The 24,376-nt window shown below is 35.4% G+C and overlaps 4 protein-coding genes across 9 annotated transcripts; all 4 read left to right on the plus strand.

The window, feature by feature from the left end:
• Nucleotides 1-456: 456 nt before the first annotated feature.
• INDH (INDH1(iron-sulfur protein required for NADH dehydrogenase)) lies at nucleotides 457-5,710 on the plus strand. Of its 4 annotated transcripts, none has more exons than XM_086439009.1 (8): nucleotides 457-659; nucleotides 761-869; nucleotides 1,982-2,104; nucleotides 3,080-3,180; nucleotides 3,275-3,401; nucleotides 4,791-4,876; nucleotides 5,040-5,165; nucleotides 5,400-5,710. In XM_086439009.1, the coding sequence occupies exons 1-8, from the start codon at nucleotides 621-623 to the stop codon at nucleotides 5,568-5,570; spliced, it is 882 nt and encodes a 293-aa protein (XP_086295135.1). In that variant the 5' UTR covers nucleotides 457-620; the 3' UTR covers nucleotides 5,571-5,710. The 4 variants fall into 4 exon arrangements, with proteins under 4 accessions (XP_086295135.1, XP_086295136.1, XP_086295137.1 ...); XM_086439010.1 differs by having other exon boundaries at nucleotides 459-659; nucleotides 3,083-3,180; XM_086439011.1 differs by lacking the exons at nucleotides 457-659; nucleotides 761-869 and adding an exon at nucleotides 937-1,244.
• A 1,489-nt stretch (nucleotides 5,711-7,199) lies between these two features.
• On the plus strand, nucleotides 7,200-10,353 carry MUG3 (MuDR family transposase). Of its 2 annotated transcripts, XM_086439014.1 has the most exons (2): nucleotides 7,201-7,590; nucleotides 8,271-10,353. In XM_086439014.1, exon 2 carries the CDS (start codon nucleotides 8,346-8,348, stop codon nucleotides 10,167-10,169), a length of 1,824 nt encoding a protein of 607 aa, XP_086295140.1. In that variant the 5' UTR covers nucleotides 7,201-7,590; nucleotides 8,271-8,345; the 3' UTR covers nucleotides 10,170-10,353. The 2 variants fall into 2 exon arrangements, with proteins under 2 accessions (XP_086295139.1, XP_086295140.1); XM_086439013.1 differs by having other exon boundaries at nucleotides 7,200-10,353.
• A 918-nt stretch (nucleotides 10,354-11,271) lies between these two features.
• On the plus strand, nucleotides 11,272-14,603 carry LOC147403431 (uncharacterized). Its single transcript, XM_086439021.1, is given in 2 exon segments — nucleotides 11,272-13,759; nucleotides 13,761-14,603. Coding segments are annotated over 2 exon segments (2,172 nt in total). The 5' UTR covers nucleotides 11,272-11,940; the 3' UTR covers nucleotides 14,114-14,603.
• Nucleotides 14,604-17,500: 2,897 nt separating this feature from the next.
• Nucleotides 17,501-20,342, plus strand: LOC147403432 (uncharacterized). Of its 2 annotated transcripts, none has more exons than XM_086439019.1 (2): nucleotides 17,501-19,473; nucleotides 19,573-20,342. In XM_086439019.1, the coding sequence occupies exons 1-2, from the start codon at nucleotides 17,643-17,645 to the stop codon at nucleotides 19,782-19,784; spliced, it is 2,043 nt and encodes a 680-aa protein (XP_086295145.1). In that variant the 5' UTR covers nucleotides 17,501-17,642; the 3' UTR covers nucleotides 19,785-20,342. The 2 variants fall into 2 exon arrangements, with proteins under 2 accessions (XP_086295145.1, XP_086295146.1); XM_086439020.1 differs by having other exon boundaries at nucleotides 17,503-17,679; nucleotides 17,998-20,342.
• The last annotated feature ends 4,034 nt before the right edge of the window (nucleotides 20,343-24,376 follow it).

A 24,376-nucleotide genomic window follows, 5' to 3' on the forward strand; every position in this document is an offset into this window, starting at 1 on the left:
CATGACCCAATAAGAATGTGGGGTTTTTTGGGCTCTCCAAAATTGCATTCTTGTGCGGCGGATGTCACCACTTGGATTTTTTTTACTTTGGAATTGAGATATCTAAGTCTCTTAGAACACCCAACTAAGCATCGGGTCACGTGCAGTCCCCTCCCTCCATATGCATGAGGAAAATTTCTTAAATAAATCCCTGAGGATAGTCCCTAAGATGGGATTTGAACTCATGACCTCCGCTACTTGAACATCACTTGAATTTATCCTATATAAACATACATGATAGCATCCAATTTTTATGATAATTGTTTTAGGGCTTGTTGAGTTTATTTGAAATTAGGCCCAATTGAATTTCGAGTTGACTTGGTCCCAAAATTCGTTTTTAACTCAAAAACGTGAACGAGTCGACTTGAAAATATATTGAATGGGAATATAAACTCAACTGAGTTAAGTGGCTCTATTTAAATGTTGAGATTAAACTGTACTGAGCCCCTTAGCCGGCGCCGAGCCGCGTTCAAAGTTCAAACTGATCAAACGTGCTTAGGGTTTACAATTTTTGAAATTATTTGACTCTGGATCTGAAAACAAAGTTTTGATCAAGGGGTTTTACTGGCAGATTGATACCCATGAAGCAGTTGTTGAGATCTGCAATTGTTAACTGTACGGTAAGTAGAACTGCTTTGAATTCTCTGTTTTTCAAAATTTAAAAATATCGTTAATTTTGGCGGAAGAATTAATGGTCGTATCAACGGCTATAAATCTGTAGAGGTTGGAATTCGTTAGAGGGTTTGCCAAAGGAGCTCTTATTGAAGGAATTAAAGATATTATAGCCGTTGCTTCTGGAAAAGGTGGTGTTGGCAAATCTACTACTGCAGGTATCTTTCCTTTTTACCCCCAAATGTTTAGCTTGGGATTATGGGTGCTAGTTTTGATTTTTTATTTTTCTTTAGTTATCTTGTTTTCCCCATTTGGATGATTATTGTTGGGTGCAAGAAGCAAATTTATTGAATATTGTTCTATAATTTCACATTTTGACTAAATGGATTGGATGAAAAATCATGAATTTTATGGTTTGATGAAGTTCTTATTTAGGGGAAACATAAGGATTGGGTTTTGGGAGTAGATCAATTAGTATTGAGTTTACATGCTCGTATTTGCGGTGCAGGACGTTGACCAATTCGATTTTTATGATTAATGGGTGGGGAAGATTTTGTTATTTATGGCCTTAATCTCAGGTTACTTCTGTGGAGGTATGCAGGACTTGGGTTCATCGCAAGAGTGTTAGTGGCGCTATATTTTCTAGCATTTTCGGTATTAGAAAATACGTTGGAAGCCCTAGGACGCAATATATTTTTGTTCTCTGGAAAACCCTATTTTTGTATTGTTTCCATGACTACATCAATAATAAACTTTCATCATCGCCCGTGGATGAAGGCAATTTTGCCAAACCACGTAAATCTTGTCTCTTGTGTTGATTTTGTGTTCCTTCTTTCTTTTTGGCATACTTGTTTAAGTGTTCATCAGAAGCAATCGTAGGGTATTTGGGTGCTTCTGCGCAACAAATTTATGATGTTTAGATTATTTGAAGTCAGTTCTATGGGAAACATGCATTTCTAATTGTTTGGTCAATTTTCCAGAACTGCATTGTCTTTGTGGGCTGCAGCCTTGAATTGGGTGGTCAAGGTTTTTATCCATTTACTTAATTTTCTTTTTCCATTATTTTTATTTTTATTTTTTTATTTACTTTTTATTTTTTTCCTTTTTACCTTTTTTTTCTTAATTGAATGATCAAAAAGAATTTAAGCGTCTTTATTTCTATTCAAGCGCAAGGTATTAATTTATATACAGAAACATGTGTGTAGATACATATACAATATGTGTAATATATATTGATTTGCATGCAAATGGGATGTTCGTTTAGTCATTGAAGCTTCATGTGTTGTGCTAGTCTTTGAGGTTCTAATATGATACTTTTGGGAATTTACAGTTAATTTGGCTGTGGCACTTGCTAATAAATGTCAACTTAAGGTGGGCTTGCTTGATGCGGATATATATGGGCCATCTATTCCTACTATGATGAAGGTTAGCGGAAGACCCGAAGTGAGTGAAGGTGATAGTCTCTTATTCTTATAATTTACTTCTGAATCTTAAGATCATTGAAATTTAGTATGAAAGTAAACTAGCTTGGAAGTTATTATTGCTCATTAAGACACATTAATGAACAATAACCACATTTTTGTACCAATTCTCCAGAGATTGGTTCATTAAAGCTAGTTCCAGATATCATTTGGTTGCTAATTTATTCATTCTCGAGTTCCTTTTGAGCTCATGTGATTCGGTCGTTTTTTTTTTTGGTGCTAAGCAGGTGATTTGGTCACTTGTTTGATGGTTCTCATCTTTTTGGGCTGAATGTTTGTTGGTGTAGTTTACTTTTGTGTTGTTATACTTTACAATGTCAATTCTCTCACAATTTTTTGAATTAAAAACTCCAAAAAATCCTTTGTATACCTAGGGTTTGCGGCGCTTAAAAAGAAGAGATGTATTGTTGGAAAGGCACCAGCTTTGATTCAATTGCAACCCATTAATATTGTGAAAAGATGCATGCATGTGCATAGGTCACTGCAGAAAACTTAATAGGCATTTTGATACTCAATCCAAAATCTGCCTGGATGCTTTTGTATTTGTTCTGGTTCAAGTGGTAGTGTCAAAATCAGAAAATGGATGTAAGACATTTGAAATATCTTTTGATATTTAGTGTGATTTTGTTTGAATTTAAGTGAAAGCTTTGTTGGTCGAGCAATATTTTTATTTTACAAATCTTTGGTATATATCCCTGTAGTCTAAAAGGTGTGTACAAATATCTTTTGATATTTAGTGCGATTTTGTTTGAATTTAAGTGGCAGTTTTGTTAGTCGAGCAATATTTTTATTGTAAAAATCTTTGGTATAAATCCATGTAGTCATAATAGGTGTGTACCATATTTTACCTCAGCAATGTTGGCACTGACTTGAATCTGCAGTGATATGATCTGTTGCTGCTTTAGTTATATCATGGTAGGTATTAATTGTTTCTTGCATTCCTTTAGCAGATATGAAGATGATTCCTATTGAAAACCATGGAGTGCAGTGTATGTCAATGGGATTTCTTGTAGGCAAGGATGCCCCAATCGTATGGAGAGGTCCTATGGTTTGTTTTTAGCTCAAATATAGTGGTTATTAAATACTTTGGAATATATTTTGGCCCTTCTTTTATTTAACTATTTGATGGTTTGTCCTTGCAGGTAATGAGTGCCCTTAATAAGTTTACAAGGGGAGTTGCTTGGGGAAAGCTCGATATTCTCGTGGTGGATATGCCCCCTGGCACGGGCGATACTCAGTTGTCTATTTCACAGACGCTACAATTATCAGGTATCAGAAGAATCTATTCTGTAGAAAATTCATTTGTACCTAAAGTTGGAATAGTTTCTCAATTTAGCCTTTTGGAAAGTTTCTCATTTACAAAATGTTTGCAAGTATTAGCATACTTAGTCTATTATATGTTTTATTAGTCATGACTACCTTATAGTCACCATTTTTTTTTCTCCTACCTATCGAATGGCTTTCAATTGGATATTTGTATTTCAAATAAATAATAGGACATGTTTATAATACCCTCCTATGTTCACATTTTAATTAATACACGCCACCTGTATTTTAAAAAGTGTAGATTGCCCTCGTTGGTTGAAGTTTTCATGACTAATTAGTGCTTGAATGTGACTTTTAGTCACATGCATGTTCCAATTTCCATTACTGTGGAATTGACCGAAATATCACAACCTTATAATGATTTATAAGATGCCTCAAATCTTAAAAACTTTGTGCTATTATAATGAAAGATCGACGTGCAAAGGCCAGCCAAGAAGATTGAGATTATTTTGTGGGGGAAAGTCTTATTGGATGTTTAGGGATGACATGGTTTAAGGTTTTGTGCCGTTTTAAAATGTTTTGACCGAGATCAGAACAAAACATTGACCCCAAAACATTGAATGTTTGCAGGAATGTTTCAGATTGTCTCAGTTGAGACCATTTTGGTTTTTCTCCTAACCAGAACATCACCCCTAAATGAGATTTTACACCTTGGGGATGAGGTATTCGGTTGAGAGCATTTTGGTTTTTCTCCATACCAAAATATTACCTCGAAACAAGATTCTACTCGTTGGGGATGAGAAGGCGAAGTACGGTACTTTTGACGGTTTTCTTGTTTACAGATGAGATGAAGTGTTGTCATCAAGAAAATGGTTGTTCTTCTTCTTAGTTTATGTTGATGATGGGTGTAGACTAGGTTTCTAGGGTGTTTTTTCATCATTTGATGAAAGATTTTGGCGGATTTCAAGCATCTCTTTCATGACTCTTGACGCTTTTCATGCTTCTCAGTTTGGAATGAAGTGTGATGATCATAATCAATGGTTCTTCTTCATCTTAGTGTATGGTGATGGTGGACTTGGACTAGGGTTTCCTTGGGCTTATAATGGGTTCCTTTTATTTCGATCATTTGATGAAAAGATTTTAGGGAATTTTCAAGCCTCTCGTTTGTGGAGGTCATGAGGAGAATCTAATTAGAATGCATGTTAGCTATTGAAAAATGTAAAAGAAAAACCAGTGATCTTAAACCACAACGTTTGTTCTCCTAACGTTATGTAAATTTGGAATTTATATTTAATATCTCTGCAATGTATGTAAATACACCCGAGGTTGTGTATATGTATGGTTAAGAAATCTTTGTTCAGTTAGTTAACGTGTTTTGACTTATATTGCCAGGTGCTTTGATTGTCTCAACTCCTCAAGACATTGCATTAATAGATGCTCGAAGAGGAGCTAATATGTTTCAGAAAGTTGAAGTTCCTGTATGAGCGCATCAGTTTTATGCTTTCTTTACCATTTTAATTTGATGACTAAAATTTGTTACGGACTTACCATAGTCGTAGTGTATCATTTCCGTGCACTTGTATCAATAGTATCAAGTTTCTATGCTGAAAGCATATCTTGGAATTATGGTTATTTTCTCAGATTTTGGGACTGATAGAGAATATGAGCCACTTTAAATGTCCACACTGTGGTGAGCAATCTTACATTTTTGGGAGTGGAGGAGCACGTAGGACAGCTGACGAGATGAATTTGGAATTTCTTGGTGAGGTATGTTCAATCAAATTCTATCTTTCATGATCCATAGTCATAATGTTTTCCTTTTTCGAGAGTGTGTGATTGAAAATTATAACTTCACGCCTAATACCTTGTGTATTTGATAGTGTTGATGCACAACAACATAAATTTACCAACTTGTTTTTTATGTTTTTATTATTATGATGAGGTTGTGGTATCCCTTTAATTTGTTTTTTCTAATTATTACTATAATTTTTTTCTTTTTAGATACCTCTGGAGGGAGAAATTAGAAGAAGTTCAGATGAAGGAAGTCCTATAGTAATATCAGCTCCTGATTCTGCAGTCTCTAAAGCATTTAATGATGTAGCAAACAAAGTTGTCCACAGACTTGCAGAGTTGGCGAAACTACGGGGAGACGGTCCAGAGATTTCGTTATAAAGTTTTATGTTCAACGAGAATCTTTTTCGACTTTCTGTTAAATTTTAATTGCTTTTCTTTTTTATGGTCAATAAGAATTCTAGTTCTTGTTGTTATGTAAGATGATATTTTATCGATAATTCCAATAGACTTTCCCATTATTTTTCGTATGAGAGAAAAAATCGTGGATTTCATGCTTTATTTGTTTCTTCTCAAGGGCCCAGTTCATCTAATTTGAAAAATCAATCATTTTGGATCAGTCCCAATCCAACCGAAATCCTTGATCGGGACGTGTAATTATTGAATTGGAATGGATCGGATTTTGGGTTGGGTCCAATTTATTGCCAGTTGTTTGTCACATATTACCATATCAGGACTTTTTTGGACTGATCAAACATCTTATTGAATCGGATCCTTATATGATCGCATAGTTTTTTTGAAAAATAATCCCACATCATTGATCCATACCCTAGGTTATTGGACTAAATCATATTTTGGGTTCGATCCGATCCATTTACAACCCATGAATGAGTGATAACGAGATTTTAAAAAAGAAGGAACAATAAAGCCGTTGGGATCTAATACCCTTTTGTAACCCCAAATAGAACTGCCCTTATGTTTTACCCTTATTGGTCATAAACCCTTGTATTTCAAAAAACAACAAGTGTACCATTTTGGATTTACATGTTTATTCATAAATTATGCATGGGTTATTCCCGAAGTAATGAAAATGTGTTATTTGTAACATAAGTTTACAAATAAAAAAATTATGGATTTTAGAAAGAAATATTTGATTTAAAATTAAAATCTTGATTCTTTGTCAATGTAATAAAGTCAAATAAAATAACTCGATCAAGTTTCTAATCTAAATGGATACATTTTCAAGTTGACTCAATCAAGTTGATAACTTGATTTGACAAGTTCTATTGAATTTTTTGTCAAGTCACCGAAATCCAATTGAGTCAACTCAAATACAATCTTTAAGTATCAGGACCTACTATGTCATTTTTATTCATTTATAGAAATTATAGATCAAAATCGACTATTTCTCTCACCTCTATATAAAATAGCCATTTTAACAAAAACAAATCCATTAACACAAGGAAACAAATATTGGATGGTTCAGGAGATCAACTCAATAAGACCCATCATCATCAAAACTTTTATTCAAAATTTTAGGATCGAGAAAATGAATCTTATTCCTCCATTCAATTCTATCCATAATCAGAATCATATCTTACATCAAATCAAATTTGTTTCTATCTATTATCATAATCCATACACTTTTCGGATTTGTTTTTCTTAGAGAAGAGTGCGAAAGCAGAGTTTCGATCCCAATTTTCAGCAGTAGTGCCTTAATGTCTCTCTCTCTCTCTCTCTCTTAAAATTTTCAACTTGCACAATTCTTTTAATGACGACTTTTTAAATTTGATCACTCAAATGCGATGCCATCACCAGCAACTCACGATCTTGATTTATTTTCGAATCGTCCAAATCAAATCAAACTCAATCCTAAAAACTCCATCAATCCTGCCAACTCGTCCGAGTCAAATCGGTTCTGAAATATGGATTAGTATGGGGATAATTTTGTAATTGTATAAATAAGAAAGAAGGTAATAATATTTTGACCTAAATACCCTCTTTTCAGCCTCTGCCCTAGTAAATTTCCCATCAAAATTCCTCTCATCCCATCTTCTGCCACTTTGCCCCTGCAATTCTCAATCTCCTTCTCTACCCTTCTCTCTTTCAGGTTTTTTCCTTAATTACCCGCCAAAAATTCCTTATCTGTCCCTCTTTTTTTCAAATATCGACCCGTTTAAGTCTTTGACAACCTCTGCGTCTCTCTTCTTCTCTACATCTCGAAACCCTAATCGAGCTTTTACAGATCCTTTTTTTTTTTTTTTTTTTATAACTCCCCCTAAGATCTATACTTGTTCTTCGAGTTCTTCAATGAAATTTGGGTTTTCTTGTCTTGTAAATTAAGATTTTGGATTGATGGATTTCGGTGAGATCTATCTCTTATTGCTGTTCCAGTTTTGAGGTAAGGTTTTTTGGGGGAGTGAAAATTTTATTATTAGTGCTTGTTTTAGCTGCATTTTGTGGTTTCTGAAGCTGTTGATTTGAACGAATTTAAGTGTTTTTGTTTGAATTTTGGTTTTTTATTTTGTGGGTTTCCGTTTACTGTAGTAGAATCGGTAGAAGAGAATTTCTTGTTTTTTATTTCAATTTTCTTACTTGATTGTCTTCTTGTAACTTCTGCAATATAGTTTTTAGAAAAAAAATCGAAAATGGAAGGATCAATTGCTTACAGTAGCACGGTCTTGCTCCAATACATGTGGAAATTAGGGATTTTAAGATATAAATTGAACATTTGTTTTTGAAAAATTGTTGGGTTCTAGTAGTTGATTTGTATTCTGTGAGTTGTTCTTCGAAATGGCTAACCACGATTTGATTCTTGGGCAAAACCATGATTTAGCACTCGGGCACACCCATAGTCTTGGATTAGGACAGAACCATGACCATAACTTGGGTTTGGGTCCGTCTCACGAACAAGATCTAGGTTTAGGACATAGCCATGACCACGAACTCGCTCTAGGACAGACCCATGGCCATAATCATGAACACGAGAACGAATTAGCCTTGGGTCAGAGACACGATCTGGACAATGTGCATGACCACGTTGATGATGAACACGATCATGAATTAGCTCTTGCTGCGCAGAACCATGAGTTGGATTTGCCGGAGAACCATGACCTCGATCAAAATTTACAGATAACCGTCGATCACAATCATGAGATGGCCATTGATCCTTCCGAAGATATAGATGTTCATCAACCTCATCTGGTAATCACTCCCGTCCTTCAATCCCGTTCCCTTGTTACAAACCCTAACTATGAACTAATTGTGGGGCAAGAGTTCCCGGACGTAAAGAGCTGCCGAAGGGCATTGAGAGATGCAGCCATTGCTTGTCACTTTGAAATACAGACTGTGAAATCAGACAAAACTCGTTTCACTGCCAAGTGTGCGAGCGAAGGATGCCCATGGCGTGTTCATGCTGCAAAGCTTCCGGGTGTTCCTACCTTCACCATTAGGACCATCAACGATGTCCATAACTGTGGAGGAATCACACATCTCGGCCATCAACAAGCGTCTGTACAATGGGTTGCAAATTCCGTGGAACAGCAGCTTATGGAAAACCCGAATTGCAAACCAAAAGAGATATTGGAAGAGATACATAGGGCTCATGGAATTACTTTATCGTACAAGCAAGCTTGGCGGGGAAAGGAACGTGTCATGGCTGCTGTTCGTGGCTCATTTGAAGAAGGGTATCGTCTTCTTCCACAATACTGTGATCAAATTAAACAAACGAACCCGGGGAGTATTGCATCGATTTATGGAAACCCAAACGATAATTGCTTCCAACGAATGTTTATATCATTTCATGCATCGATATATGGGTTTGTGAATGCATGTCGACCGCTTCTTGGGCTTGATAGATCTCTTTTGAAGAGCAAATACCTCGGGACTTTACTTTTTGCCACGGGTTTTGATGGTGATGGTGCTTTGTTTCCTTTGGCATTTGGCGTCGTCGATGAGGAAAATGATGATAATTGGATGTGGTTTCTGTCTGAGCTGCACAATCTACTTGAGATTAACACGGAAAACATGCCGAGGCTCACTATCTTGTCAGATAGGCAGAAGGGTATTGTAGAAGGTGTGGAAGCAAACTTCCCGACTGCCTTTCATGGGTTCTGTATGCGTCACCTAAGTGATAGTTTTCGAAAAGAGTTCAATAATACAATGCTCGTTAACCTTCTTTGGGAAGCCGCTCATGCTCTCACCGTCATCGAGTTTGAAGCCAAAATACTAGAGATTGAAGAAATTTCACAAGACGCTGCATATTGGATTCGACGTATTCCACCTCGTCTTTGGGCTACGGCTTATTTTGAGGGTACACGATTTGGGCATCTTACAGCAAACATAGTTGAATCGTTAAATTCTTGGATACTCGAAGCCTCGGGGCTTCCAATAATTCAGATGATGGAGTGTATCCGTCGACAACTTATGACTTGGTTTAATGAACGGCGTGAAACAAGTATGCAATGGACTACAATACTTGTTCCTTCTGCCGAGAGGCGTGTGGCAGAGGCTCTTGAGTGTGCACGGAGCTATCAGGTGTTACGTGCAAATGAAGCAGAGTTTGAAGTTATTTCTCATGAAGGAACAAATATTGTCGATATTCGCAATCGTTGTTGTCTATGTCGTGGTTGGCAGCTCTATGGGGTTCCGTGTGCACATGCGGTGGCGGCACTTCTCTCTTGTAGGCAGAATGTCCATCGGTTTACTGAGAGCTATTTCACAGTTAATACATATCGGAAGACGTATTCACAGACTCTTCATCCTGTCCCTGATAAAAGCCTTTGGAAGGAATTGTCCGAGAATGGTGCCAATAAAGGTGTTGAAATTATAATAAACCCACCAAAGTCGCTTCGGCCACCAGGACGACCAAGAAAGAAGCGAGTTCGGGCTGAAGACCGTGGGCGTGTGAAGAGAGTTGTACATTGTAGTCGTTGCAATCAGACGGGGCATTTTAGAACTACTTGTGCAGCACCTATATAAGTTTACTTCCACGTTGTAAAATCTTCTCTGCTAGCAAATATGGGTATTTGTATTCTCCTTACAAACATAAAAAAAAAAGAAGAAAGGTTTGTTAAATAATGTATATTATGGAGCTTATATTAGTTGTCGTGTAAAAATCTAAACTGATTTTCTTTTCCCAATTATTGAAGATTTTATTGGTGTATGGTTTCATGGATGTTGTTTTTGTTAATCAAGCTTTTCAGTTATATCTTTTATGCCAGTTTTTTCATGTGTGGATCTTATCTTGGGCTTCTGTACAGGTACAAGGCAACCCATATGTGATTTTCCATCTCTCTTTGATGTTCATTTGTTATGGAACTATAGAAGTAATTTTTCTTGCATCCCTACCCACACAATGTCAGTTCTGGATGATTTACACATATTTCATTTATTTACTAAAGAGAAGGGTTTTATCTCTTCGGCCTAGTTAGATACCATTAACAAAAGAATTTAAGCCTTACAAAATGCTGTTTTGCTCAAATGGATTACCACATTGGCAATCCAACACCACAGCCCTCTAGAATTCATTGAAAAATTCAGATAAGAAAAAAATTATTTTGTATTTGATCCAAAGTTTTGAAAATAGACATCTATTAAACTTCTATCAAAACTCCCAAATTTAAAATTAAAATATAATAATGAAATTTTTTTTTTTTTTTTTTTTTTTGAAAATCCTTTTTTCCCCTGAAGTTCATAGAAATTTGAAACAATGTCTCCCTCAAAATCTTGCTTTTTGGACTTGGTTATAAATTCCACCTTCTCAAGAACATTTATTTTTTAAGTGACAAGATTACACTTATTCTCAAGAATTGAAAATAAATTTTAAATGGATGATTATGTTCTCCAACAATGGACACAAAATATCCAATATTATTAAAATATTATTTATTTATTTAAAAATAAATAAATATGATTTTGTTTCTTACTTACAATTGGGTAAGGCAGGACTTTTTTTTTCCCTAGATAACATATATCAGATGATTGTACTGCCCAACTATATGGTATAAAAGAAGAAACAAAAAATCTGTCATAATCATATATTAAAAATCTAAAATTATGTTAAGTCTTAGGACATTTTTTTTTTCACATTTAGATATTTGGGGAACAGAAATAAAATATCACCTAAAAATAAATTTTTATTTGAATGATGATTTTCTAATTAGAAAGTCTTTACTCCGTTGATAGATTTTTTGGGGATACACAACTGCACATCTGTTATTTTTGTATCGTGCCACATCAGCCAACTATGGTCTGAGTGAAGACTTTCTTGTTAGAAAATAGAGTCGTGCTGGGGTGACACAGGATCTAATGTGATTCTCACAATTTTGACGTGGACATGCATACATAACCGTAGATGAGTTTTACTTGTATCGTGAGGAAAAATATCTATGGTTATGTGCACATCCGTCAGATTTGTGAGAATCGCAGATAATACTTTTTGTCATTTCAGCATTTTCCTAGAAAATAAGATGTGCAGACGTGTATCACGAGAAAAAATGATCTATGGTTTTATGTTCATGCCACGTCTGCTGAGTATTGACTGAGTGAAGACTTTCTAGTTCGAAAATCAGCACATTTTTTATTTTTGGGTAATACATTTCGTAAAGAAGAGTGAAATTTGAAATCGGTTTAAACGGTGTTCACTCGTCTGAAACGAGATGATTCGGACGATTCAACTCGACATCCGTGGTTGGGGTTGAATTGAGGTTTAAGAAGAAAACCACTAAAAATTCTTCCTGATTCGAGAACGATGTTAACAAAAGCTGTTGTTTCTGGTCCTCAAATGGGTATGATTCTACGCTCTCACATCTCTTCTCTTTCAATCTTTCGATATAACTCTACAAAACAAAGAGACACAACTCCCTCTGAGTCTCAGTCCCATATAAAAAGCCAAACCGATTTCAAGAAATTCGTAAAAGATCGGTGTAAATCTGGAACTCTTAAGCTTGATGAAGCATTGAGTTTCTTTGATTCTTTGGTTCAAATGAAACCCATTCCCTCAATTTACCCTTTTAATCTAATTTTGGGAGCCATCACTAGTATGAAACACTACTCTACTGCACTTTCTCTGTTTAATAAAATGATGATGTCGGGTGGTACTACAGGAATCCAACCTGATATAGTTACTCTTAACATCTTGATCAACTGTTACTGCGGATTGGGTCGTGTGGATGTCGGTTTTTCTTTCTTTGGAAACATTTTAAAGCATGGGTTTGAACCAGATCAGATAACTTTCAACACTCTTCTTAAGGGACTCTGTATGGAGAACAAATTAGAACAGATGATGGAGTTGTTTAACAAAATAGTGAATAATGGGTACCCAATCGATGTATTCATCTTTAGTGTTGTAATTAACAAGCTTTGCAAGATTGGGAACACTGATGAGGCTCTTAGGTTGTTTAGGGTTATGGAGAAAGAGAGGAGGAGGTGCAAACCTAACGTAATAATTTATAATATAATCATCAATTGTCTTTGTAAGGACAAACGGGTAAACGAGGCCTTGAGCATTTTCCAGGAAATGAGGCATATAGGCATTGCACCAGATGTCATCATCTACAGCTCTTTAATTCAGGGAACATGCAATTTAGGTCTGTGGAAAGACGCTAAAAACTTGTTCGATGAGATGGTGAAGTGTGGAATCTCACCAAATGTAGTAACCTTCAACATTCTAGTGGATGCTCTTTGCAAAGAAGGGATGATTAAAGAAGCATGCATGATGTTGGAAGTAATGTCTCAAATGGATGAAAAGCCTGATACAATCACATACAATTCTTTAATTCATGGATTATGTAAATTAGGTCAATGTGAACAAGCCATCACGTTGTTCGATGAGATGACGGGTCGTGAAATCTCACCAGATGTAATAACTTTTAACATTCTAGTGCATTCCCTTTGCAAAGAAGGGAGGACTAACGAAGCATGTATGCTATTAGAAGTAATGTCTCAAAGAGGTGTAAAGCCTGATGTAATCACTTATAGGTCTTTGATTCATGGCTTATGTCATTCAAGTCAATGTGAGCAAGCTATTAAATTGTTCGATGAAATGACATGTCGTGGAATCTCACCAAATGTAATAACCTTTAATGTTCTAGTGGATGGTCTATGCAAAGAAGGGATGATTAAAGAAGCATACATGCTATTTGAAGCAATGTCTCAAAGAGGTGAAAATCCCAATGTAGTCACTTATAACTCTTTGATTCATGGCTTATGTCATTCAGGTCAATGTGAAGTAGCCATGAGGTTGTTCAATGAAATGCCAGGTTGTGGAATCTCACCAGATGCAGTAACATGTACAATATTAGTGGATTTTCTTTGTCTACAAGGCAAATTGGACGAGGCAGTAAAAGTTTTTTATTTTATGGTGAGTAGTGGTTATGAACTTGATGTTTGTAGCTATAACACATTGATCAATGGCTATTGCAAGGCTAGGAAATTGGATGAGGCCATGAAACTCTTTAGTGATATGTGTCACAAAGGATTAACTCCGGATAATAGTACATACAACATCATTATTGGTGGGTTATGCAAGATTGGGAAGGTCGTGTCTGCAAAAGATCTGTTTGTGGATGCGAGCTAATGGCCAAAGTCCAGATATCATTACTTATGGTATATTGTTTGATGGGCTACTCGCGAACCGTTGTTTTACTGATGTAATCGAATTGCTTCATGTGATGGAAAACAATGGATTGAAAGCCAATATTGTTATTTACAACATCATCATTGATTGTATGTGCAAAAATGAGAATATGAAGGAAGCAATGGAGTTGTTTTGCAATCTTTTTGCCAAAGATTTGCAACCCAACACTATAACATATAACATTCTTATTCATGGTTTTATTAAGGAAGGAATGCTAAAAGAAGCCGAGGATTTGTTCACACAAATGCAAGAGAAGGGTTCAACTCCAGATGATCTCATGTTCTAGAAAACATGTGTTAATTCCATATGGAACTTCTGTGTTCTTATATTGGACCTGATACTTGTGCTTGTTTTATAGCTTTTAATATATCAAATCATAATTGCTTTTGTATAGCTCATGTCTATCATTTGTTGGCCTTGAATTAAAGCGTTGTAAGTGACTATACTTTTTTCGATCATTTTGCTGAAGAGATTCAAGGCGTCGTTTACCCATCTGGTGGATGCTCTTTGCAAACATGGGAGGTCTACTGAAGCGAAGCGCACATGCAATTAGAGATAATTTCTCAAAGAGGTGTAAAGCCAAATGTGTTCACTTACAATTCTTTGATTCATGGATTTTGAAATTCATGTCAATGCGAACAAGCCTTAAGGTTATTTGATGAAATGATATGTTGTGGAATCTCACCTGATGTAGTAACATATAGAATATTAGTGGATTCACTTTACAAACAAGGGATGGCCAAAGAAGCACACAAGATATTACAACTGATTATTCAAAGAGGTGAAGAGCCTGACATGGTTGTGTATAATGCGTTGATGGATGGATATTGTTTGCAAGGCCAAATGGACGTGGTGGTAAAACTTTTTAATTCTATGGTGAGTAGAGATCATGAGCCTGATGTTTTTAGTTATAACATATTAATCAATGGCTATTGTAAGGCTAGGAAATTTTCAGTGGTTCCAATGAAAAAAGTTTTTCAAAAAAGATAATCTTAAATAGACTTCATAATGCCAGCCTTACCATTGATGCAAGCCACATGGTAACCTCTGCCCCCTAGACCTTCCCAATTTTGAAGCCCTACACGCAGAAAAAAACCCTCGAGACAAAAGAGTGACACAGGAGATCTATACCACCTGAACCCATATAACATAATTATTGATCAATTTCAACTACAGATTACTTGCAACAAAAATAATGAGAGCTAACATAAAGTAAAGATAGGCATAAGAGATTCTTCTATCATTTCAGTGGCATGTATCAGTATTGATGTCCTAGATATGCAGGGAGAGAGCGATATCTTTCCTTTTCTTTTTTTAATGTTATTGCCAAGGATATATTTAATGTTCATATTGGCTTCGATCATACAGAGGGGTTAATCGAGCACCAGTTTGGGAGTTTCTCTTTGGACTTTGGATGATTTACTTCATTTGGTCAAACCTTCATTGTAACCTTACCTCTCCCTCTTCACCGAGTACATTTTTTTTTCAAGTGATCATCATCCCATTATAGACATGATTTCATCTGCCAACATATTTTGAGAATTTCAAATCTAACCTAGCATTCACGTTTTGGTTTTTGAGTTTCGACCAGAGGGATTACATTTTGTTGGTACCTTACATAGAAGGCAGGCGTGATCCTTGTGCCGTACTAAACATGTGTGCATACTGTAAACATACATCTGAAAAGCTAACAAATATATATTCACAACGCTTCACACAATTAGCAAGATGAAGTAACCATCACGATCGATGAGGAATAAGACAATGATATCAATTCCAAATGTTTGACAAAAAGGACTCGTTAATTCAGCTACAAGGCAATCCATATGTGATTTTCCATCTTTCTTTGATGTTCATTTGTTATGGAACTATAGGAGTAATTTTTCTTGCATCCCTACCCGCACAATGTCAGTTCTGGATGATTTACACATTTTTTCATTTATTTACTGAAGAGGAGGTTTTTATCTCTTCAGTGTGGTTAGAAACCGCTAACTCAAGAATTTAAGCCTTACAAAGTGCCGTTTTGCTTCAATGGATTACCACATTGGCAGTCCAGCACCACAGCCCTCTAGAATTCAAAATGGACGTGTACTGAACTTCTACCAAACTCCCAAATTTAAAATTAAAATTCAATAATGAAAAATAAAAAAATTTGGATCATGATTTTGGAGTTTGAGGACCATTAGTAAGGTTAGTCGGACTCTTTTCATACGCAAGTGCTATTTACAAATAACTCCCCTAAAATTTTGAAACTACTCTATCTCCCTCAAAATCATGCTTTTTTGACTTGGTTATAAATTATACCTTCTCAACAACATTTATTTTTGAAGTGACAAGATTACACTTATTCTCAAGAATTGAAAATAAATTTTAAGTGGATGATTATGTTCTCCAACAATGTTGAACAAAAAATATCCAATATTATTAAAATATTATTTATTTATTTAAAAATAAATAAATATGATTTTGTCTCTTACTTACAATTGGGTGAGGTAGAACTTTTTTTTATCCCTAGATAACATTAATCAGATGATTGTAGTGCCCAACTATATGGTATAAGATGTGCACATTTTTTTATTTTTGGGTAATACATTTTTTAAATCAATTTAAACGGTGTTCACTTGTCTGAAACGAGATGATTCGGACGATTCAACTCGACATCCGTGGTTGCGGTTGAATTGAGATTTAATGAGAAAAACCCCTAAAAATTCTTCCTGATTCGAGAACGTGGTTGCTGTTTTGCTCAACTGGATTATCACATTAGCAATCCAACACCACAGCCCTCTAGAATTCATTGAAAAACTCATATAAGAAAAAAATTATTTTGTACTTGATCCAAGTTTTTGAAAATGGACGTTTACTGAACTTCTACCAAACTCCCAAATTTAATATTAAAATTTAATGATGAAAAATAAAATAAATTTAGAAATCATTTTTCCCCCCTCATGTTCATTGAAATTTGTCCTCTTCAACTTTGAAGCATTGGATCATGGTTTTGGAGCCTGAGGACCCTTAGTAAAGTTGCTTTTTGGACTTGATTAAAAATTCTACCTTGTCGAGAACATTTATTTTTTAAGTGACAAGATTACACTTATTCTCAAGAATTGAACATAAATTTAAAATGGATGATTATGTTCTCCACCAATGTTGGACAAAAAATATTCAACATTATTTATTTATTTAAAAATAAATAAATATAATTTTGTCTCTTACTTACAATTGGGTGAGGTAGAACTTTTTTTTTTCCAAGATAACATCTATCAGATCATTGCAGTGCCCAACTATATGGTATAAAAGAAGAAAAAAAAATCTATCATAATCATATATTAAAAACTAAAATTATGTTAAGTCTTGGACATTTTTTTCTTTTTTCACAGAAATAAAATATCACTTAAAAGTAAAGTTTTAGGCATAGAACCATAGATGTTTTTTGTTTTTGGGGATACGCCACTGCACATCTTTTATTTTTGTGTTCGTGCCACATCTGCCAAGTATTACCGAGTGATGACTTTCTGGTTGGAAAATAAGATGTGCAGTTGTTTATATCTAGAAAAAAGATCTATGATTCTGTGATCATGCCACGTCAGCTGAGTGTTGACCGAGAGAAGACATTCTAGTTAGAGAATCAGCACATTTTTTTTTTTAATTTTTGGGTAAAACATTTTGGAAAGAAAAGTGAAATTTTAAATCGGTTTAAACGGTGTTCACTCGTCTGAAACGAGATGATTCGGACGATTCAACTCGACATCCGTGATTGGGGTTGAATTGAGGTTTAAGGAGAAAAACCCCTAAAAATTCCTCCTGCTTCGAGAACGATGTTAACAAAAGCCGTTGTTTCTGGTCCTCAAATGGGTATGATTCTACGCTCTCACATCTCTTCTCTTTCAATCTTTCGTTATAATTCTACAAAACAAAGAGACCCAATTCCCTCTGAGTCTCAGTCCCATATAAAAAGCCAAACCGATTTCGAGAAATTCGTAAAAGATCGGTGTAAATCTGGAACTCTTAAGCTTGATGAAGCATTGGGTTTCTTTGAATCTTTGGTTCAAATGAAACCCATTCCCTCAATTTTCCCTTTTAATCAAATTTTGGGAGCCATCACCAGTATGAAACACTACTCTACTGTATTTTCTCTGTTTAATAAAATGATGATGTTGGGTGGTAATACAGGAATCCAACCTGATATAGTTACTCTTAGCATCTTGATCAACTGTTGCTGCGGATTGGGTCGTGTGGATTTCGGTTTTTCTTTCTTTGGAAACATTTTAAAGCATGGGTTTGAACCAAATCAAATAACTTTCAACACTCTTCTTAAGGGACTCTGTATGGAGAACAAATTAGAACAGATGATGGAGTTGTTTAACAAAATAGTGAATAATGGGTACCCAATCGATGTATTCACCTTTAGTGTTGTAATTAACAAGCTTTGCAAGATTGGGAACACTGATGAGGCTCTTAGGTTGCTTAAGGTTATGGAGAAAGAGAGGAGGAGGTGCAAACCTAACGTAATAATTTATAATATGATCATCAATCGTCTTTGTAAGGACAAAAGGGTAAATGAGGCCTTGAGCGTTTTCCAGGAAATGAGCCATATAGGCATTGCACCAAATGTCATCACCTACTGCTCTTTAATTCAGGGCATATGCAATTTAGGTCTGTGGAAAGACGCTAAAAACTTGTTCGATGAGATGGTGAAGTGTGGAATCTCACCAAATGTTGTAATCTTCAACGTTCTAGTGGATGCTCTTTGCAAAGAAGGGATGATTAAAGAAGCATACATGATGTTGGAAGTAATGTCTCGAATGGATGAAAAGCCTAATACAATCACATACAATTCTTTAATTCATGGATTATGTAATTTAGGTCAATGTGAACAAGCCATCACATTGTTCGATGAGATGACGGGTTGTGGAATCTCACCAGATGTAATAACTTTTACCATTCTAGTGGATTCCCTTTGCAAAGAAGGGAGGACTAAAGAAGCATGTATGCTATTGGAAGTAATGTCTCAAAGAAGTGTAAAGCCTGATGTAATCACTTATAGCTCTTTGATTCGTGGCTTATTTCATTCAGGTCAATGTGAACAAGCCATCACGTTGTTCGATGAGATGACAGGTCATGGAATCTCACCAGATGTAATAACTTTTAACATTCTAGTGGATTCCCTTTGCAAAGAAGGGAGGACTAAAAAAGCGTGCATGTTATTAGAAGCAATGTTTCAAAGAGATGTAAAGCCGGATATATTCACTTTCAACTCTTTGATGTGTGGCTTATGTAATTCAGGTCAATGTGAACAAGCCATCACGTTGTTCGATGAGATGCCGGGTCATGGAATCTCACCAGATGTAATAACTTTTAACATTCTAGTGGATTCCCTTTGCAAAGAAGGGAGGACTAAAGAAGCTTGTATGCTAGTAGAAGTTATGTCTCAAAGAGGTGTAAAGCCTAATGTAATCACGTATAGATCTTTGATTCATAGCTTATGTCATTCAAGCCAATGTGAACAAGCTATTAGATTGTTCGATGAAATGTCAGGTCGTGGAATCTCACCAGATGTAATAACCTTTAACATTCTAGTTGGTTCTCTTTGCAAAGAAGGGAGGTCTAAAGAAGCGTGTGTGCTATTAGAAGCAATGATTCAAAGAGGTGAAAATCCCGATGTAGTCACTTATAACTCTTTGATTCATGGCCTATGTCATTCAGGTCAATGTGAACAAGCCATGAGGTTGTTCAATGAAATGTCAGGTTGTGGAGTCGCAGATGATCGCACGTTCAATTACATGGTTCAAGGGTTCCTCCGAAAGAACGATAAGTGCATGGCACTGCAACTTCTCAAGAAAATGGTTGAGAGAGGCCTTTTACCAAATGTAGAGACCATATCCATGGTAGTGGATTTGCTTGCTGCAGATGGACCAGATCGTGAATGTCTGGAGATGTTCCGCAAGTTTTTTCCATAGAGCTGAGTCAAAGGTAACATGATCAATGTTTAGTTGCAGTTAGCAAGTTTTTTTATTTTTTATGGGTAAGCTGGACTTGAACCCACGACCTCAAAGTTGTTTTGCAATGAGTCAACCCTACTGAGCTATAGGTCTAAGCCCATTGCAGTTAGCAAGTTGTTTAATGGAATGTTGTATCCTGTTGCATGCTTTAAAGATCATTTTAATATTGTTAGAATTTTCTTTCATCAAGTATTATCTCAAGGATCTCTATTCCATGACGATGAACTAGGCAAATTGTTTATGTTTTCAATGATCCATTAGTTCATGGGCTAATTTATGTTCTTTTACCTCCATGGTTGGCCGTGATCTTAATGTAAACACTTGAATCAATAGACTCTAGTTTCCAAGGGGTATTTGTATTGTACAATGCATTGCTTTTGTAAATTGATTGATTTTTTATTTTTTGATTTATGTATTTACTCTTTCTTCCTATTTATTTTGTAATACCTAAGTAAAACATGGTTATTATTTTATTCCTCTAACTTACAAATATTCAATGAAGCATCATTTCTCTTTTACCTCTTGAAAGAATGATTAATTTCCCTTATTAATTTTTGGTTGGCCTTACCTTATTAACTTCAATAAGTGTGACTATGATATCAGCTCTAATTAATGGTAGTGACTCCATTGTTGATTGTTTTGGGTCTGTGCATAATAATCTTACTGCATATTGAATAGGTTCTTTAGTATGTAGAAGAAATTCACAAAGTTATCGTATTTCAACGAATTCATACAGTATGTATTAGATCGTAACACATCGATCCATAAATGCCTTGTTTTATCTATACTATGTATTGATTGGAGAATGCATTTTGACATGAACCATGCAAATATAGTTGATTCCCTTAGTATTTGTCACATTTGATCATGGTGATGTTGATTACATAAATTGAATGATGTCACATGTTGAATCAATAACTATTTATACATGTGGATGGCCTGCATCTAAATGTACTTTTGTAAATTTGTTCTTGGACATATTGTTCAGATATCTTCTTTATGTTTGTCAATCATTGTTTTAGAACAGAACACATGATCTCAAGAAACCTTATTACTTCTTTTGTTTTTAAGTGGCATCATTTTATGCGTATCAATAAATATGGCATCATTTTTACCATTTTTTCATATTCATGAATGTGCTTATGTGAATAGTAGAATTGTAACCTTTACCATGGCCAGCCTTTCAGCATAACCACGATGTTAGAGCATTTGTTTTTGGCTCGTATAATGTTAACCATTTTTTTTTCCTAAAGTTTCCAATGTTAGAGCTATATAGTTATAGGAAATTTGTCACTCTTAAGAACATAATTTTCTTTACTTAGTAAGGGCTTCAGTATCCCCGACAAGTGTCCTATGTGCAGTGGAATGAAAGATACAATCATTCACATTCTCATCCCTTGTTCCCTCGTCAAATTTTTTAGTAGCTCAAACGGTGTTGTGTTATGCAGTTCATTTAGTTTGTAGCATCTTATGTTGATTTCAGACAATTATAAGGGTTTTGTTTTTTACAACAAGGAATACCCTGTGGATAAAGTAGTATTGAAAGTTAAGGCCCTTGTCTTCTATGTGTTCTTTACAAGTGGTCTTCCCTGTGATTCAAGTAACTAATATGTTTTAAAAGATGTTTATTACAAATGCAATGTTGTTCTTCTATTGCTCACATCCAGCAAATTTGGTCGATACAACACATACAACAAATCCTATCACAAGAAGTATCCACTGGCATGAACTCAAATGCTCTATCTCGGCACTTATTGAAAAGTTGTGATTAAATCGAGAAAAGTTTGCTTCAAAAAGAAATACCAGTCCTAGAATAGAGATTAACATGTCAGGGAGTAGATTCCATAGTATTCTCTTCCAGAAAACAAGGAATAATCCCAACTTTGGAAAAGTGACAAGACAGAGTGAGGCACCATCCGACTGACTTGAAAAACAGCTGAGAAGTTGCAAAACGACAATGCAAAAGGATAGGGTTCCCTGACTCATCATCTGATTTACACAAGGAACACAATTTGGCCCCAGAAATCCTCTTCTGATAAGATTATCAAACATAAGGATCTTCTCATGAGAATCTAGCCACACAAAAAAAGACACTTAGGATGGAATCTTTGAATCCCAAACAAATGAGGATGGGAATTGGACTGAATCCTGATGTGGATTTTGCACCTGAAGGGCAGAAAAGAGGAGCTAACAGAAAAACATCACTCCCTATTGCGTGTCCATTCCCATGCATTCTGCCATTATTACCTCTTTCATTTTAGAAGAATGCATGTTGTAGTAAGGTAGTAAATAAAAGATATTTTGAAAAAGTTAATAATCTTATTTTCAGCATTGCATATCCTTTGGATTCATGCTGATATTAAGATATATCTGTTTTTGGTTTGAATCCAACTCGGGTCAAGGGACATCAACCTAAATTCAACCCATTTTTTAATCTGGATCAAACCCACTAAATCATCCAATTATAGGATCATTTTTTAATTGCAAAGATTTATTGAAATTGTTTGAAGTGTTATATTGTTGAGATAATAATTTGAGCCAAACCTTTGTAATGGTTCAAAATGCATGTTTTGAGAATTATGCTGAACAGTCTATTCTAAGTTCTAACAGGAATTTGGACATAAGTGATGCGAAAAATCCCTTTAAGAAATTGGGGTGTAATAAGTAAAAGTTGGGTTGCCAAGAGCAGCTTTCTAAACTCTAAATTTAAAAAACTTGATTTTTTTTTCTTCTCAAAATCTGTCATTTTCTTTTAATCTACTCATCATTTCAAGTTTCAAGCTTCAAATGTCCTCATCTCTGTCTAGCCCTAAGAACCGGGTTTCATTCTATTGTGGTGAACCACAAACCCGAACCCGAATTCAAACTGAACGAACCAGCAAATCAGGTAACATGAATCCAGACTCCATACTCTGGAGTGATGTTTCTTAGGTTTGGTGGGGAAAAATAAAAAATCTAAAACTCATTTTTTGGGGGAGTGTTTGTTCTTCAATCTTCCTAAAAAGATGTTAAGAAGAGTTGTTGTTTCTCTTTCGGGTTGTCAAAAGGGATTACTCATCTCTTCCCTTTCTATCTTTTGTTATTACTTGACAAAACAAAGGGACCCAATTCCCTCCAAGTCTCAGTTTGATATAAAAAGCCAAAACCATTTGGAGAAATTCATAAAAGATCGGTGTAAATCTGGAACTCTTATACTTGATGAAGCATTGAATCTCTTTGATTGTTTGGTTCAAATGCAACCCATTCCCTCCATTTTCTCTTTTAATCAACTTCTGGAAGTAATCACCAGAATGAAACACTAATCTTCAATATTTTCTCTGTTTAATAAAATGATGATGTTGGGTGGAATCCAACCTGATATTGTTACCCTTAGCATCTTGATCAACAACGGTGGATTGGGTCGGTTTTTCTGTTTTAGGAAACATTTTAAAGCGTGTGTTTGAAGCAGTTCAACACTCTTCTTAATGGTCTTTTTATGGAGAACAAATTAGAACAGGTGATGGAGTTGCTAAAAAGAAATAATAATGAAGAATGGATACCCATTCACCTACAGTATTGTAATTAACAAACTCTGCTAAGATTGGGAACACTGATGAGGCTCTTAGATAACTCATGGTTATGGAGAAAGAAGAGAGGAGCTGCAATTGCAAACCTGATATAGTAATTTTTAATAATATCTTTGATAGTCTTTACCTTCCAACATAATTTGAGAACCCAAACTTTAACTTGACCACATCTAAGGCATCCATCTGTGCACTAATAATACTCATAGTAGTAATTTAATCGAGTCATTTGAGAGTTATTCCCATGAAACTTGATTGGTACTTTGTATGAGTTTTTCTTCTCTGAATTGGTGGTTCTGGTTGATTCTTTAGGATCCTCTCTAGAGTCGCAGGCCAAATGAAGAGAAGTTACTTTGTTACTCTGGATGGAACATTGTATGTTTGGTAACACTTCTGAAGTTTGAATGGAGATGGTCTACCTTTAAAATTCAGACTTCAAAAGATTTATTTCTATTTGTTTCGTTTAAGATTTCAGATGTCAAAAGCAAAATTCAATAGTTTTAAACCAACGATGGGGGGACGGTGGATGAAACTTCTAAAATCTGATTGCTAGTTTTCAGACTTCAGAAGTGTATTAACTCTCTCTCTCTCTCTCTCTCATTATTACAATAGATAGTGAGTATGCTTGAGATAGTTCAGATATGTACGATAAGACTATGAGAAAATCATGCAAGTCGAAGGCCCTTAAAGGGCAAATGAAAGATTGAAAATGACATGACCGAAGATGATGTTGTGATCCTATGTATAAATTAGACCTTCAGACTAAAAGAAGGACCTCTAATTAAAAATACAAACTCAGCTTCAATGGTCGAGCAATGACTGATCCATTCCCATCGGGTTGTTGGCAAGTGTGTCCATTGAGTTTGTGCATAGAAGATCAGAGACCCCCCCACATGCTTAAATATCCATTATGAGTCAATCTCAAACCATGGTTACTAGTAAAAATAGAGAAGATAGGGAAATCTAAAATAACAAATCTCGTTTGAG

Source organism: Akebia trifoliata, chromosome 4 (genome assembly GCF_017979445.1).
Source record: "Akebia trifoliata isolate Shusen 1 chromosome 4, ASM1797944v1, whole genome shotgun sequence".
In the NCBI taxonomy this organism is placed as follows: domain Eukaryota; kingdom Viridiplantae; phylum Streptophyta; class Magnoliopsida; order Ranunculales; family Lardizabalaceae; genus Akebia; species Akebia trifoliata.